At 46.2% G+C, this 17,351-nt stretch overlaps 1 protein-coding gene across 5 annotated transcripts in view; it reads left to right on the plus strand.

Annotated features, from left to right (window-relative positions):
• Positions 1–17,351, plus strand: part of CDK5RAP2 (CDK5 regulatory subunit associated protein 2) — a 175,551-nt gene that overhangs the window by 60,101 nt on the left and 98,099 nt on the right. For 4 of the 5 annotated variants that reach the window (XM_073905824.1, XM_073905826.1, XM_073905827.1 and 1 more), the window contains exons 12-13: positions 1,562–1,780; positions 14,350–14,520. In XM_073905824.1, coding sequence (XP_073761925.1) covers positions 1,562–1,780; positions 14,350–14,520 — 390 coding nt within the window. The remainder of the gene's footprint in view (positions 1–1,561; positions 1,781–14,349; positions 14,521–17,351) is intronic. The other variant, XM_073905828.1, reaches the window with a different exon arrangement.

The raw sequence follows: 17,351 nt of genomic DNA on the forward strand, positions 1-17,351 counted from the left end.
CTCAGTCCCTGTTGCTAGGACCTAAATAGCAATGGGGAAACATGGGATGGCTGGGCCTCACCTCTCCCGGATTAACTGTGGCCATAGCCCACCTCTCCTAACAACTAGGATTTAACTAGCATTGGTGGCGGAGCTGGATCTCCTGGAAAGGCCAAGAAACTGGAGCCAGTCCCGTTACCCCATAGTCTGAGTTGTGGCCTTGACAGCTCACGTGTCCCTTGCTATTGAGTTTTTCATCATGAGCCTTTGTCTAATCCAAAGAACAGATGTTGAAAAAAAAAAGGTTTATTTTCTCCTGATTATTAAGTATGTTACAAATTTCCTTTTTGGGAGACTAGAAAGCAGGAAAAAAGGAGCATCAGGAGATCATCCAGCCACCACGCTGTTAACATTTTGATGTTTTTCTTTCTCAGCTTTCTCCTATGCATAGATTTTACTTTTTAGCTCATTCACAATTTAATCTTCTATTTTTTCATGTCATGTTGTGACTTGGAATATCCCCATGTTATTGGTTTAGGTTCTTAGTTTTTCCTGTTAGAGTAAATCTGTGATGGATGACTGTGTACATAAGGCTTTCCCCCCTGTATTTTGGATTCCTCCCCTGAGATTGAATCCTGGGAGCCGAATCATTGGGATGAGTGTGAACACGTCTATCCTGTACCCACACACTTGATGTATATAATCTGTCCATAGAGAGTTACATTAATTTACATTCCTGCCAGTGTATTTCTTGGCTTCTGGATGCTTGGTCAGCTCTTGAAAAGTTAATATTAATTGTGTTGCTTCATAGTAAGTTTGCCAGCACTGGATATTCTCATTAAAACCTTCTTGTTAAGTGAAAGCTTGTTTTAATTTGCTCTTTTTGATTATTGGTGAGTTACAGTATTTTTTCAAATGCTTGATAATCACATATGTTTTTTCTACTAAACTGTGTGTTAATGAAGTATGAATGTTCTCGAGAGAACTAACCCTTGGACTCTGCTGAATTTACAGCCGCTCGTGGTGGTCATGGGGCTGCCATGCTGACCATTTCTGCTTCTCCAGATGACTTTGGGTCCGAGCTGCTCTAACCTCCATGAGCATTGCCCGTGCTTGAGTCCGCCTCTGTTTGTCAGATGGTGCTCTTCATGTTCTACCTTTTATAAATAACTTGATGAAGTTTTTCTTTTTTAAACCATTACAAAAGTAAAATGCTTGGTAACCTTAGAACATTTGAAAGAAGTGAAGGAAGAAAATCACCCATGTACCCACCCAACTAAAGACAGTTTCTGACATTCTTTGCTTTTATTGAAGTCTTTAAAAAAAGAAAAAAGCTTCTTTGACACTGTTGTAGCCTTTTCCCCTCTTAATATCAACATGGTAACATAATCATCACTGTGTTATTTCAGAATCTTCGTATTATTTGTGCTTTGGGTCCTGGAGGTTGTTTATGTTAATCTTCCTCTTTTCGCTCCTTAACTCCCTTCCCCCCACCTCAAGGTGAAAAAGGAGCCCAGATTTCTTGGTCTGTTTAGTGTGCTACAGAAATCAGCTCATCTCCCCTGCCTCCCTCCTCTTGTAGGGGTCCAAAGATTATGAGGCTGCTCTCTTAGAGAAGGCAGCCCTTTTAGCACAGCTGAACTCCGAAAACCTCAACAAGAGTGCAGAGAACCACAGACTGCGTAGGAACATTAAGAAGGTGACCCAGGAGCTGAGCGCCCTGCAGCAGGAGAGGGAGAGGCTGGAGAGGGACGTGGAGGAAGCCCACCGCCAGAAGAGCAGACGCGACCACACCATCCACGTGAGCAGCGGTGGCGTGCGTGGTCGGGTGGGGGCTCTTGACGGCGCCTCTGGCTTTAGGGAGGCCTTCTCTGCAGGAGACTTAGAAAAATCTGAAAAACTGAAAGAAAACATTTCACTCGTCATGTCATCATCTTGAAATTATCTCTTTTGTCTCGCATGTGCGTGCACACACCCACACACCCATGCACACCCACACACCCACCCACACCCCCCGCCTCCCCCCCCCCCACACCCACCCCCTCCCCCCCCCCCACCCACCCCCACCCTCACTCCCACCCCCAGACCCACCCCCTTACACACCCTCACCCACACCCCCACACCCACTCACACCCAAGCACGCCCACCCACACACCCACACCTACCCACATCCACACACTCACCCACCCACACACCCACACCCACCCCCCTTACACACCCTCACCCACACCCCCACACCCACTCACACCCAAGCACACCCACCCACACCCACACCCACACACACACATTATTTGTATCAAGCTGGAAATGCGGTTTTGTATCTTACTTTATTAATTCAATGTTCTCTTTTTGGTGTGTTGCCATGTTACGAGTGTTCTTCAGAAACATGTTTTTGTTTGTTTTTTGGTGCAAGCGTAGTATTTCGTCACTTGGATGTGCTACAGTTTATTTAGTCCCTTATGGTAGAATATTCAGGTTGTTACACTTTATTTTTTTTGCCTTACAACAAATGCGATAGCAAATGTCCTTGTATCTAAATATTTTTCCATTGATTATTTCCTGATAGAGGCATAATTATTGGGTCAAAGAGTATGAGTGTTTTTCACATTATTATATAGATACACTCAAATTGTTTCCCAGAATGATTATACCAGGTTTCTCTTTATGAGAGTGGTCCTTTTTTAAAGACTATTTATTCAGCATTGGATGTTAGCATTTAAAAAATTCCCTCTGGATTTGGTAGGCAAAAAATAGTTTATCTTTAAAAATTTCTATTATAGGGGCACTTGGGTGGCTCAGTCAGTTAAGTATCCAACTCTTTATTTTTTCATTTTTTATTTTTACAAGATTTTATTTGTTTGTTTGTTTGTTTACTTAGAGTGAGTGGGGGAGGGGGAGAGGGAGAGAGCTGAAATCAAGAGTTGGTTCCTTCACCGACTAAGCCACCGGGTGCTCCAAGTGTCTCACTCTTGATTTCGGCTCCGGTCATGATCCCAGGGTCCTGCGATCAAGCCCCGCTTCAGACTCTGTGCTCAGTGGGGAGTCTGCTTGAGGGCTTTCTCTCTCCCTCTCTGTCTGCCCCTCCCCCTGCTCATTCTCTCTTTCTCTCTCTCAAATAAATAAATCTTTAAAAAATTTTTTCTTTCTCTTACATTTAAACAAGTCCTGGGCAGGCAGAGGACCTCAGGTGGACAGAGTCATTAGAGCAGAGGTCTCAAAGGGAGCCTCCAGGTACTACGGTTTAGTTCTCCAGTGGCTGCTGTGGGCAGGGGTGTCAGGATCCACCGCTTGAAATCCGAACCCTAACACTGATGCGAGAATTGAAATACACATGTTTGTATATTTTAACAAAAATATTAATGACCATCAAGGGAATGCTAATGGAAATTTAGAAAATTAAAACATCATCTACTGTTCCACTGCCCTAACACAGTAACTCTTTCTGGTTTTCCGTGTTCTTTGACCCCTTACTTTATCGTGGGCATCTTTCCATGTTGTGTGGCCTCCAGAATGATCATGTTGAATGGTGCATGCTCTTCACTGAATACATTTCACATGCTTTACTTAACTTTCTGCTCTCTCGGACACCGTGGTTGTTTAAATGATGCCATGATAACATCTCTGGGCATAAAGGCAGTTTCCCTTGAATTTCCTAGGATTTGAGTGAGTTTACTAGGTCAGATGGCACAAATATTTTATACTGGTAATCATGTTGCCAAATTATTTGCCCAAAGGTCTGGCCCAATATATGCTGCCACCCGTGATCTTGGATTGTAGCAGTTTACTGTGTGTTATTACAGTATCTTTCCCATATGTTAGTGAACACCCAAGTGTGCCTGGTTTAGATGTTGATGGAAGAGTAAGATGAGACCTCTGAAAGTTTCATCTTTTCTAAGGGCGATGGAGATGTTAACACATGACAAAGCAGCTTAAAATCTATAGAGTCAGTGCAAAAGATCCTTGTGGGATGGAGTAGTTGGGAAGTCTTCTAGGAGGAGGTGACACTTGAGTTGAGTGAGAAGAATAAGGTTTGAGTAGTGTGCTGTATGGAGGAAATGAAAAGACTGGCCAGATGGTCCTTTGATAGAGATACAGTTTTCATAGTCAGTTCTTACTCCCTTACTGCTGGATAACTTCCTCTTAATTTAAAATAGCTCATCCCAAGAATGCCCGATTTGTAGTATTCTAAAGTATTATTTGGAGCCTTAAAAATAAATGCTGGCTAATTGAACATAATAATAAAAAATAAATAAAATACAGGAAAAAAATGAATAAAAATTGTAATTTATTCCTTTTGACGTTTCAAAAACATTTTCAGAGGTTTATGGGAAGTCATAAAAGTGAGATTAAAGATAAAGGTGAAAGCATTCAGGTCAGGGAACAAAAAGGGTGGCTAGTGAATTGGCAGCAGAGTGAGTAAGGAGAAATGCACGCTGTGGTACCTGACCCAGTACCACCAAAGATGGGGACTTAAGTTCAGCTGGTGGCTCCTGGCAGCGAAAGTAAAAAGGGAAATTCAGTTACACGGTCTCCAGTGTCTGAAGATGAACAGGTTAAGGTAAAAGGACAGCTCTGGCCAGCACTCCAGCCCAAGGGCAGTATTGCCTCTGGCGGGCTGCTGGAGGGTTCTAGAAGCAGGATAGAGCCTTTGACGGTACCACCTGCAATGAGAGCAGAGTGGCGGCCCCATCCGTGCCACCCAAGTCTGTGAGCTTGTAAGGAGTATGGTTTCCAGTCCCTGGAACAGTGTTTGGCTGTTTCCTGTTGTTCTTATTTCTTGGACAAGAACTACCACCTCAGAAATGTTGCAGCCCCGTTTATAGATGAGCCCTGACCCCGAGCCTTTGCAGGGGGCTGCTGTCAAGCATGCTGGTTGTTGTTTTAGAAGTCCGTGGATTCTTTCTGATGGTCAGCCGGCTGGTTATCTTTTGGGTGTGATCAAACCATCCTTTGCTCATGCCAGAGAGCCTTCTTGCCCGGTCATTGTGCTTGCTCCTAAGCTTTCCAGAGGGAGACTGTGCCTGTGTGAGCGGGCATCTTGTGGCTGGGTCGTGTGCGTCCACCGTGTCAGATGGTGCCCGGGCCCTGCGAGGGTTGGCCATGAGGGTCTGGTGGTCCTGTTCATTCGCATTGCCTGCGATGGCAGCGGCCTAGTACCAGCTGACTCAGCACGCGGTATCAGTTGTTCATTTGTTTATCCGAGGGATGCTCATGGAGTTCTTGCAGTGGTGTAGGCACTGCCGGTAGGCCCTGGTGAAAACAAGCTTTGGTTTTTACTTGGGAGGTCTTTCTAAAACCAGAAACCAACAACAAACCTGGTATTCCCAAGTCGGTGTCTTAACTGTGATGTTGAAGGTGTCCTGGTTTGTGTGCTTTATGACAGGAATGCTGCTCGGACTGTCACATCCTTGCCCTCACACTGGACTTTGATACATTGTTTGGCTCGAGAGACTTAAGGCTCTCCTTTTAGTATGTATGTATGTGTGCATGTGCATGTGTGCTGTGTGTGTGTGTGTGTTTGTGTGTGTGTGTGTGTGTGTGTGTGTGTTTGGTGGAAAGTGGTAGAGAGAGGTAAACCTTTATTTTAGATTTGCTCTTTCTGGTTCAGGCGTTCTATATGCTCCTCAGGGTGGGTGGGGGATAGGAGCAAGCGCTAGTCTTTTCCTTCTTTATAAGCAGCGTCTATGAGACATTGGTTTAGCTGTATTCCCCAGACTGTCTCATAATGCTCTCATCTGTTATGAGACCTGTCATCTGCTACTCTGACAAGTATGTGCTTCGGTACCTGGGCACTTAGCTCTGTGGGGATGCATTTGCTGGCTCAAGCCCAAAAATCTAATTAAAGTTGTACCCATCACCCAGCTGGCTAATCCCATGTGCTTTGACGGGAGCAGGTTTAATTTCAGGGTAGTTCATCCTGAACCCCTCTGGTTTCACATGTGTTTGTTGATGGATAGCTCCAGATGAGAATGTGACAGCGTTCAGAGCATATCTTGTGATCTGTAGTCAAAACATAGCATTTGGAGACAGTGTCTGTAGGCTGGTTGGGTAGGCCTAGGACCACAGACCTGAAATGGTGTGCTTCTTACCAAGGGTCAGGGCTCCCTGTGCCTTGTTTTTGTTTTAATCGGGTATGAAGAGTCTGAGTTGGAGTCCTTGTAGACTAATATGCAGTGTAAATGATATTTGCTGGCAAAAATTCTATCTGTAATTTCCAGTCACTCTTAAGAGAGGCTGAGTGCAGAGACTCGGGTCAGACTGGTTTTGAGTCCTGGCTCTGTCACTGGCTAGCTGTTGGACTATGAGCCAGTAGCTTTGCCTCTCCAAACTCTGGTCTTGTTTTTTGTTAGAAAAACAGAGCTTAGTTGTAGGGATTATCTGAGATGGGGATAGCAATTATGAACATAATACCTGGCACATCTTAAGTGATCCATGAGTAGTTGCTGTTTTGATGATGGTGATGCCCTGGGAAGGAGAAACTGGGCAGTTTGAGCTGGTGTCTTTGGAGCAGTGGGCAACAGTGCCAGACTTGGGTTCGAATCTCGGCTTTAGCTGGCACTCAACTCTAAGCCTCTAGGTCAGTGGCTTAACCCCTCTAAGCTAAGGTTTTCTCCCCTTCACTGGGGTTGATTATACCTACTTTAGGAGAAATGAATGAATAATAAAATTTAATGCACGAGAAAGCACCTCCTCTGGTTCCTGGCACATAGAGGTGGATGCTTAGTGGATTGGACTCCTTTCTTCCTCTCCTGCTTTTAATTGCGTCGCGGGTGCTGGCTCGGGACTTGGAATGACAAACCACTGCTCGCTAGAATCTAATGGACACTGTTGACTAATAAATGTGGTCTGCCCAGTTACCAGCCAAGTCAACAAAGCTGTAAATTTCTTCCTTGATAACACTCACCTCTCCTCTGAAGAAAGGGCTTGTCTGTTCTTTCCAGCTGATTGATCCCTCTAGGAAGGGAGGCAGAACCCGTTTCTAGTGGCAGACAGTAGTACCTCAGTGGCTCATGCATGGGGGCTGCGGTAGAAGCTGCTTTCAAAGGCTGTTCCCATCAGTTTCCATGTGGAATTGCTGTCGTCTTTGTGGAGCACAAACAGAAAGGCTTTCCCTTAACTCTGGTTCTTACTTTATAATTTCTGTGCCGGGCTCTGTCCTGGGCACTGGGAGCACAGGACTGAATCAAATCAGACACAGTCTCTGAAGGAATCTGGCAGAGAAATAGAATAGGAACACAGACAGAGCTAATTAAAATATAGCATGATAAGTGCAGGTAGGGGGATGGGCCGAACGCTTTGGGAGCACAGAGCCTGGAACTTGCTATCAGCGGGTCGGGGTGGGAGGGAAGGCTTCACAGAGGAGGGGGATTGGAGCTGAGGCGTGAAGGGTGAGTAGCTGTTGGCTGGGGGGGAAGGGGTTGGGGGTTGAACTGCATTCCTGGTTGAGGGAGGGCCCATGCGGAGGCCTGGGGGGCATGAATGAGCCTGGCACAAGGGGGCACAGCGAGTGGGCTGGAGGAGAGGGCAGGAACGTTCCGTCACACTGTTCGGGTGGGGTTTTGGAGAGCTGTGCCTGACAGCAAAGCGACCCAGCTGGGCCTTGAGCCCTGCCCAGTGTGAGCCTCCGTTCTGCTGAAAGCCACATTGAGCTCCCCGCTCGGAACTTCTGTGGTCCTCACGGCGAGCCCCACCAGTAGCACACGTGCTTGTTGGAGCTCTGTGCGGGCAGTCTCATTCCAGTGGTTTCTGTCTGTTTGTTTGAGCAGAGGAATTCTCTGTTCACATGTGACTCTCCTGGAGAGGAAACCTGAAGCAGAGCTGCTCGGGGAGATGTGAAGCGGGGAGGCCTGGCGCCCCCTCCCTGCCATGTCCCGCCTCTGCCGCAGCCCCCAGGGGCAGCCAGGCTCTGCAGAACCCGGCCCGAACACCACTATCTCATACTGATTGTGGAAATTCTGACATCATTGGGTTCCTGTTCCTCATTAAGATTTTGGAGGAGTTTCCTTTGTGTATTTAGAGGGAACCACTGAGCACTTTGACAAGCTTTCTCACCGCAAAACCTGAGAAGGTGGAAATTTGATGGATGAAAGCCGCCTCATTCTCCATCTGGCCTGGGGTAAAACCAGCCAGCCGACTGCAGAAGGAAGTAAGAGGGCCTGGCTTTTCATTTCTAATGTGATCCTAAGATTATAGGGATATTTTATTTTTAAAATAATCCATTTTTTTTTTTTCGGTCCGTCTCCCCTGAGAACGCCCTGATATGCAAAGGCAACGCTCAGCTCAGTGTTGGTCCAGAGTGCACCTGCGAACCTCCAGGGCCGATTGCCCACTAGGTAGAAAGCGAGGCCACTCGGTTGATGTCACTGCACACGAATCCTGCTGTGGCAGCGCCGGCTTGAAAGCAGGGAGGGGTTTCCCAACTGCCCCCTGTTCAGAAGCAAGTCAAACAGATGCACCCTCGGGGGCTTGGCAGGTTCCTTAGGATGGTGGCTCCTTGCATCACAATCAAATACAGATTAGCCGGCTATCCCGAGAAAGCCACCTCAGTCAGGTTTTGGAGGAAGGCCCAGGAATATGTAGTTAGATGATACGGATAGCCAGCCAGCCTTGGGCTTCTTGAGCTCTGTTTGAAAAACCACTGGTTTAGTGAAAAGAACATGAATAGACCTGATTTTAAGTCCTGATTCCAGCACCTTTTGCTTTGGTTAAGTTGCTTGAGTATTTGGAACTTCCATTTTCCAATTGGTAGAATGGGTGGAACGAGAGCATCTGCTTCACGGGGTCGCTCTGAGTGCTGTGGGAGGGCACGCGTGTAAAGGGTCCGGCCCTCTCCTAAATGCTTAGAGCTTTGCAGAAAAGGGTGGTGGGTGGGGTTTTGGGAGGGCGATTGCTGAGGGCCAGAGTAGTCGGCGGGGCAGGGGGGGGGGGGGGGGGGGGGGGGGGGGAAGGGAGGGGGGCGGGGGGGGGGGGGCGGGGGGGGGGGGGGGGGAGCCTAGAAGGAAGGTTTGTTAAGTGGGGTGGCTTCGTTCTGCAGTTAGTGTGGGGTCCCTGCAGCGTCCTGGGTAGAGATGTAATGGTCGGCGGGGGGTATGTGGGGTCCCTGCAGCGTCCTGGGTAGAGATGTAATGGTCGGCGGGGGGTATGTGTGGCATTTGGTGGGTGAACGCAGACATAGGGAGACCAGTTAGGAGGCTGTTGCTGTTGACCAGCTGCGAGCTAATTTCTGAAGAAGGCAGGGGCAGTGGGATGGAGGGAGGGGAGGGCTGAGCATGCAGGGGATTCGCTTTTCTCCCCAGTACTTCAGATTTCTCCCGTCCTCTTTTTTAATACCTCCTCAAGGGAGGAGGAGTGACTGTCTGGGTGATTAGAGTCCAGCATGTTCACTGGGCCAGCCTTGCTACAGTGGGGGTTACTGTACCTTAAGACAAGAACCCAAGTTCCAGATTCTCTGGCTTTCTTGCCGCAGACCTAAGCAGGCCTGGCCCTTGTTGGGCAGATGGCTCCCTTAAGCTGCATACACCCTCTTCCTTCAAAAAGCCAAACCAAAAACAGCCCTTAGTTTTATCAGGAAGCCCTGTTTTGGGTATGCAGTTTTCACAGACTTGAACTTTGATTCCCAATCTATGATTGGTTCTTACCAAACTGATTGATTCAGCTCCTTTGAGAAGTCTCTGGGTGGGATAGGAGGTAGGGGTAGTTGGCAGGGCAGGATTTGGGCACTCATGTCCACATAAAAGCACCAGATACTTACCCTTCATCTCTCGTGTGCTCTGTGCGGAGGCTGGGCGCTGCCTTCAGGCCTGAGTTACCTGTGGGATGACCAGGTGTGTGTGAGAGGGAGGGGAGGAGTGCACCCGGTGGCTGGGTGGGCGGTGATGTGATGGAGCTGTGATGGTGCTGTGGCCACAGGAAGAAGCCTGGAGCAGAGTCGGCCTGGAGGGTATGTCTTCGGAGGTGCGGGGATGACAGAGGGTCATTTCCCGTGCACCTGCTTTTGTGCCGGGCACCCATCCCGTATTCTCTCATTTCACACGCCCAGGCCCCCAGGAGCCTGTATTATTAACCCCATTTACTGGAAAGGAAGCACTCGTAAGGGTTCAGGTTATCTGTCTGTGGTCACTAGCTAGTTAGCCGTAGAGCCCGGATTCAAGGCTAGTTCTGCCAGTCTTCACAGCCTAGGAATATTGCAAGAGGTTTGGGGAAACCACCCAAGATTATCAGTTTTCAGTTCTGATTGTTGTGCTCGGGTGAGACATGCTGTCTCCATGCCTCCTGTAAACATTTGTTACAAGCGCACGGGTGCCGCGTCCAGGAGCCCGTCGGCTGCCTTTGTGTTGCCACGGCTGCAGCTCTTCCTCAGGGCCACCTCGGCACCATCCACCCTCCCTGCAGTGGTCCTTTTACTTCAGGCCTTCTCTGACTGCCCTTCACGTGAGGTCCCAGATCCTTGGTCCTGCCCCATTCATTAGCAGGAGGGCCTCCGTCTCAGGCTGGGTATTGCATCAGACCTGAGTCCTTGAGAAACTGGAACCTTAGCTCGGGGCACTGGAATTAGTGACCGATGGCAGCCCGTGTCACAGGCTGGTTTTATGTTTCTTTGGTCTTAACAATAGTGCAGCTGAGGGGAGAGAGTGCAGAATTTGGGGTCTGACTTGGGCTTGAATTTCAGTACTAGAACTTACTTGTAAAGCTTTGTAAACATCTCTCGGTGTCTGTGAGCCTTGGTTTCCTTTCTAGAAATACAGGACTCATAATATTTACCATGTGTGCCGTCATTAGGGTTAGAGATGTTTTATGTAAAAGTGCCTTGACACGTGCGTGGCTCAGCTTGTGCTTAGTAAATAGTAGTTTCTGTTAGGAATGTGTATAATAGAAGTACTTTGTACTCTTTGGTGTCCTGACTTTCCTTGAGGCCCTGACTTATGCTGAGGGCCCACAACCACCAAAAATATACGTACACACAAATTTGCATAGGCTCCCAGGGACCCATTCAGTGGACCTCAGATTAAGAACCCCTAATCTCGAGGAATGACCCAGCTACATGTCCTATGTGGGATTTTGGAACAGGTCAAGTCTGTTAGTTTGGGAGACACGTGGGGGAAATGGAGCACATTAGTCACCTTTATCACTTAAAACATGCAAGTTCTTAATTTACGTACCTGAATTAAAATTATATAAGCAAATGAAATGGGAGAATGGAGTAAATTACTGTTGTACACACACATATACACTAGAACTTGAACCAGACATTAAAATAATGGGTCTGATAGGTGTTTGTGCAAAGGAGAGAGCTGCATCGGGGAAATGATGTAAGTGGACCAGTAATTACTGTGCACATCAGGGCGCCTGGGTGGCCCAGTCGGTTGTGTCTGACTCTTGATTTCGGTTTAGATCATGATCTCAGGGTCGTGAGATTGAGCCCCGAGTCCGGCTCTGTGCTGAGTGTGGAGCCTGCCTGAGATTCTCTCTCTGCCCCCCTCCCCCCAAAAAAGTAGGCCTGATCTTTTTAGAATGGAAGGCAGATTTATTGTGAATTTAAAGATGTACCTAAATGGCTTCACACAAGATTTTCTGGTCCCTGTTATCCAGTTTTCAGAGGCAGGTTTCTAAAAGCAAGTGTCAGATGACTGTAGGTGGATGGGGGGGTCATTTCAAAAGAAATCCAAATTCTGGCCATTGTGTGGAAGTGAGCTGAGAGGCTTGCAATCAGAGTTGGAATCAGGCAGGTGCTGCCCCTTAGTGACTGTGATTGTGGGTAAGCTACTTTACCTGAGCCTGTTTCCTCATTCATAAAATGGGAGCAATCCCATCTACCTCTCCATCCATCCATCCATCCATCCATCCATCCATCCATCCATCCGATACTTACTGAGCGCTGTTCTGGTTATGTGTTGTGTGCCATTCCCAAGTGACGCTGATAATGTTCTAGGGGCTGTGTTTTGAGAATTCTGGTTCTTTTTGGTGGGAAATGGTATTTAGAGACTATGGTCTGGATACTGGGGAGGATGCTGATTTTAGGCTTTCTCAGTGAGAGGAAGGAAATAACAGAAAATAAAAGTTCATATTCATATTTTCAACTCATATTTACAATGACATGTTTTAACTTAATTTTATATTTGTATTGGTATTCTCTTAGGCTTGTAGTCTTGGTTCTTATCACATTAATAATTACTTATTTTATACACACACACACACACACACATGCACACAGTTCCAGAATACCAATACAAATATTACTTCTTCCAACACGATTACTGAAACAGTGTAAGATTTTCTGCAGTAGTCCCTTCTGTCCTTGGAGAAATATCCCACTAGGGGTATACAAATTACTCTTTTTTTTTAAGATTTTATTTATTTACTTGAGAGAGAGCACAGAGGGAGAGAGAGCACCAAGGGAGAGGGAGCACCAAGGGGGAGGGAGAAGCAGGTTCCCTGCTGAGCAGGGAGCCCGATGTGGGACTCGATCCCAGGACCCTGGGATCATGACCTGAGCCGAAGGCAGACGCTTAACTGACTGAGTCACCCAGGCGCCCTAAATTACTCTGCTTTTAAGTTACTGAAATAATTTCTTTCTGTTTGGTTAACCAATCAACCTGATGTACAGTTAGATTTAGTTTCTGTTTGTTCGCTCTGCTTCTAGTTTTAGGAGATTTTTATTTTATTTTTCAAATGGTTATCTAAACATTTAATCAGCTTCAGTGTTACATCTGTAAAATGAATTTTTCTCCCTCCTTTCTGCCTTGTTCTCTTTTTTTTATTTCCCTATAGACAACCATTTAATTTATTTTATAGTTAAGAACATGACAGTATGTTATATATACTTTTTTTTTTTTTTCCTCCTGGGGTCCTCTTGATCCCTGCCTGAGCAGTATATTCTGAAGATTACTTTAGGGCAGAGTGTTTTTGGAGTCCTCATTCCTTTCTCTTGATCGCTTCAGAGTGCTCCATTGTGAGAATGTACCTTAGTTTATTCCTCTACTGGTGAATATTTGGGTGGTTTCCAGCCTTTTGCTATTATGGATAGTATTTCAGTATTCCAAATAGCATACGTCCTGAAGTAGCTATATCACACTGTTTACTGTTGGTTTGTGTTTTTCCCCTTAACATTATGGCACAAGCATTTTCCATGTTAATTGTAAATGTCATTATTTAAGATCGTTTTTTTTTTCCTGATTGTGAAAGTAATACAGACTTATTTAGAGATTTTAGAAACTCAGGAAAAGAAAACAATAAAAAATCAATCGAAAGTCCCCACAATCCCTCTATTTAGGTATACTGTTATTATTTTGATGTGTCTTCTCATAGCCTTAACAATCTTTTGTATAAACATTTAGGAAACAGTTGGCATCATATTATATAGTGTCTTGGTTTATTTTTCCTCATAATTATGCATTTTTTAAAAAAGATTTTACTTATTTATTTGAGAGAGAGAGAGAGTGCGCGGGACTGGAGGTGGGGGTGGAGAAGAGCAGAGGGAGAGGGACAAGCAGACTCTTAGCTGAGCAAAGAGCCCGACTTGGAGCTCAATCCCAGGACCCTGAGATCATAATCTCAGCCGAAACCTGAGCCGAAGCTGAAAGTTTCTAGAGTCGGATGCTTGACCAACTGATCTACCCAGGCATCCCATAATTGTGCACTTTTTAAAAATGCCATACTTGGGGCATCTGGGTGGCTCAGTCATTAAGTGTCTGCCTTTGGCTCAGGTCATGATCCCAGGGTCCTGGGATCGAGCCCTGCATCGGGCTCCCTGCTCAGCGGGGAGCCTGCTTCTCCCTCTCCCACTCCCCCTGCTTGTGTTCCCTCTCTCGCCGTGTCTCTCTCTGTCAAATAAATAAATATAATCTTTAAAAAAAAAGCCATACTCTTTTTATAATTAATTCCTTATTTTTAAAAAATAATTAATTCCTTGCTGTTGGAGGTTTAGTTTCTTTCTGGTTTTTCACTATTGTAAATAATGTGATAAACATCCATGCATAAAGCTTTTTCCAGATTTCAGCTTATTCTTTTGTTTATTTTTTTTTCAAGATTTTTAATTTGACAGAGAGATAGTGAGAGCAGGAACACAAGCAGGGGGAGTGGGAGAGGGAGAAGCAGGCTTCCCGCCGAGCAGGGAGCTCGATGCGGGGCTCGATCCCAGGACCCTGGGATCATGACCTGAGCTGAAGGCAGACACTTAATGGCTGAGCCACCCAAGTGCCCCGATTTCAGCTTATTCTTAAAGCTGGTTTTCATCAGACTTTAAAAGAGAAGGAAGTGCACATTTGTTAAATACATCTATTAGCTTGCTCTCGTATAGCGGTAAGCAGGTGAGAGATGATCATCTTGAAGTGTTTGTCAAATAAGTTCTATTTTTTCTTTTCCTTCGGGTAGGACCTTAGAAATGAAGTTGAGAAACTACGCGATGAAGTGAATGAAAGAGAGAAAGCCGTGGAGAATCATTACAAGAGTCTTTTGAGTGAAAGTAATAAAAAATTGCACAGTCAAGAGCAAATGATCAGAAGTCTAACAGGAAGCATCGATCCAAAGGACTTGTTGCTTCAGGTACCATACTTCTTTTTCTTTTGTATTTCAATCTGTTGACTTGGCATAGGCTATTTTCTTTAAAAACTCTTTTGCAGAAACGTTTATATAAAAATAAAGCTGGCAAACATGATGATAGTCTTCACTGCTTTATATCAGAGCATCAGAGCTTCCTTTATGTCCTTTGAGCATCAGCCACCAGCAAGAAGGGAAGGAACTTGTTCTGGCTCGTATGACAGGTCCACGGCAGAGCCCGACTGAGGCTCTGGCCTGTTCCGCCCTAGTGGCCAGCCTGCTTCACTGAGGTATTTGTGCTGGGAGTGTCTGCTGCTCTGTGGTATGCCAGGCCCTCTCACCCCCCCTGTGCTTTTCCTTTAACTGTCCCCATTTGGTCTTGGAATACCCTTCGTGTTTGATTGTGTAGTGAAGTTTTGATTTAGTGCAGGCTGACAGGTAATCATGGTAGATTCAACATGGGTAGTTAGCTCTGCTTCCTATTGGAGCCTTGTTAAAGTGACAGTGGAGGGGTGAAAGATACAAGCCCGCAGGACTAAGAGTACTCTGCTCCCTGCCTTTGGGGTGGAAAAGCCAACAAGAAGCAAGCTGGTGTGTCCTGCAGAACCCAGAGAGGCTCAGCAGGCAGTGGAGGGACCTGGTCCCTTTGTAACCAGGAGATCCGGCTGGGATGCTGGGCAGTTAGGTGACCTTGTTTTCTTGACTAGCAGGAGATGGGGTGGTTTCCTCTCTGGTGACCTTAAACCAGAGAAGCCCTGGCCTGGCGGGGGGGTGGGGTCACCAGATGCACCTGAAGGCAGGAGTGGGTCTCTTGAATGAAAACGGGAGTGGAAGTGTGCATCCCCAACATTGAGAGTCCTCCGAGGGGAGAAAAGACAGTTGGGTGTCTTCCAACAGAACAAGCACGTCCTCACCTGGTCCTCTCACAGTGAGTCTGCCACCGATGTGCTTTTTCTGCACTCAGAGCTTCTGAGCACTTTTCCCTTCAAAGGTAGGTGGACAGCCTGAGCTCCCCAAACAGGGGAAAAGTATATCGGAGGAAAGACAGAACAAGGCTATGTAGAGGCCATAGAAATGGAGGGATGAGAAGCAACCAGACAGCTTTAAAAGAACTCAATACCGTAACATCTTTACATAAGAACTAAGATCAGGATCTGATAAAAATACTTGGAAAAGAAGAACGAGCTATTGGAAATTGAAAGTATGATTACAGATATAAAGAGTTTAATAGGAGAGTTAGAAACATTGGAAGATAAAGTTGAGTGAGGCTTCTAGAAAATAGAACCCAACAGAGAAACAAGTAGGTGAGGAAATGAGAGGGGGAGGCCTGACTCGGGAGTTCCAGTACGTGACTGGCAGGGGGTCCTGAGAGATGGGGCAGGCAGAGCAGAGGGAAGGGAACCCTCAGAGCAGTAGGAGAGCTTGCAGAATGGAGGGACAGACACCTGTGCATTAAAAGGGTCCCTCTGTTTCTAGCACAAATAATGATGAGATGTCCACGCCCCGAGGCACGTCCTTGGGAGATCGAGGCACACGGTGATAAGAGAGGATCTGAAAGGTTCTAGAGCGAGACACAAAGGACCCAGAGCCGGAGTGACATCAGGATTCTCAGCAGCAATACTGGAGGCCAGAAGGCAGGAGAGCAGGGCTTCCAGATTGCTGAGGAAGAGTGATGTCCAGCCTAGCAGCAGCAAGAGTGAGGTCAAACAAAGCCATTCTCCGACGTTCGGTGCCAAAAATCCTCTGCCTCCCCGGGACCCCCTGCAGGGAACTCCTGGACAGTGATCCCATACAAATGAGGAAGAAGCCCAAAAAGAGAGAGACATGGGGTCCAGCAAGTAGGGGATTCTCTTGGGATGTGGTGACAGGAAGGCCCAGGATGCAGAGAGCTTGTATTGGAGCTCTTGAGACAGGGCCTCAGTTGGGATTTCTCCAAGAAATGGAAATGGAACCCATTTTTAAGTTCTTTTAGGGAGCTTAGAGATAAATCTACATTAAGTACCTAATTTAGTTTTATGAACTAAGTGAATAAATAGAACAAAGCAGTTGTTACTGATTCCAAGGAAAGCAAAGAAATGAACACGAAAGGAAATGTAATCACGGAAGGCTAGGTGGGTAACTCATGCACAGTGTTTGTGTGGTCATAATAGTGTAAATGCAGACTGTCGATTGAACTGAAATTGTATTGTAACTATCAGGGTAAGTGCTGGTGGCGGGGGGCAGATGTTATAAGAACTAAATCCTTAAACTTCTATGGTAGGAGCCAAGAGATAAATCTTAACTTAAGTCAGTGGGACACGTGGGTGTCTCAGTCGGTTGAGCGTCTGACTCTTGATCTTGGCTCAGGTCATGATCTCGGGGTCGTGAGTTCAAGCCCCATGTTGGGCTCCACACTGGGCGTGGAGCCTACTTAAAAAAGAAAAAAAAAAAGTCAAGCAGTGTGAGAGTAGTAATGTAATGTAAATAGCAGAAGAGGCTGAGGAGTTGGAAGTTATTTTTTTCCTGGGAGTGGGACCCAGAGGTGAGAAGTGTGAGGGAGTGGGGAGGGAGAGCTGTTTTCCCTGTAAGCCATGCGGACTGTTTGTTAAACAATGTGTACATATAGTTGGACTTTAGGAAAAGGAAAATGGAAAGTGTGAGTCAAGCACAGCTGTATTATGGCAATTCTGGAAAGTCTGTGTTGATGTTTGATTTCTAGTTTTTCCTGTTTATAGTTTAATAGGTTTTTATAAAAAGTTGCCTCTGTTTCTTTCGTGTTTGTACTCATCTAATTTCTCATAAACATTTGACGTGATAGGGAAGTAATTCTGATAGGTACTTAGGAAGAAGATGTGGTT

This window comes from Callorhinus ursinus, unplaced genomic scaffold, assembly GCF_003265705.2.
Source record: "Callorhinus ursinus isolate GAN/ISIS: 27379988/994484 unplaced genomic scaffold, GSC_fseal_2.0 scaffold24, whole genome shotgun sequence".
NCBI lineage: Eukaryota > Metazoa > Chordata > Mammalia > Carnivora > Otariidae > Callorhinus > Callorhinus ursinus.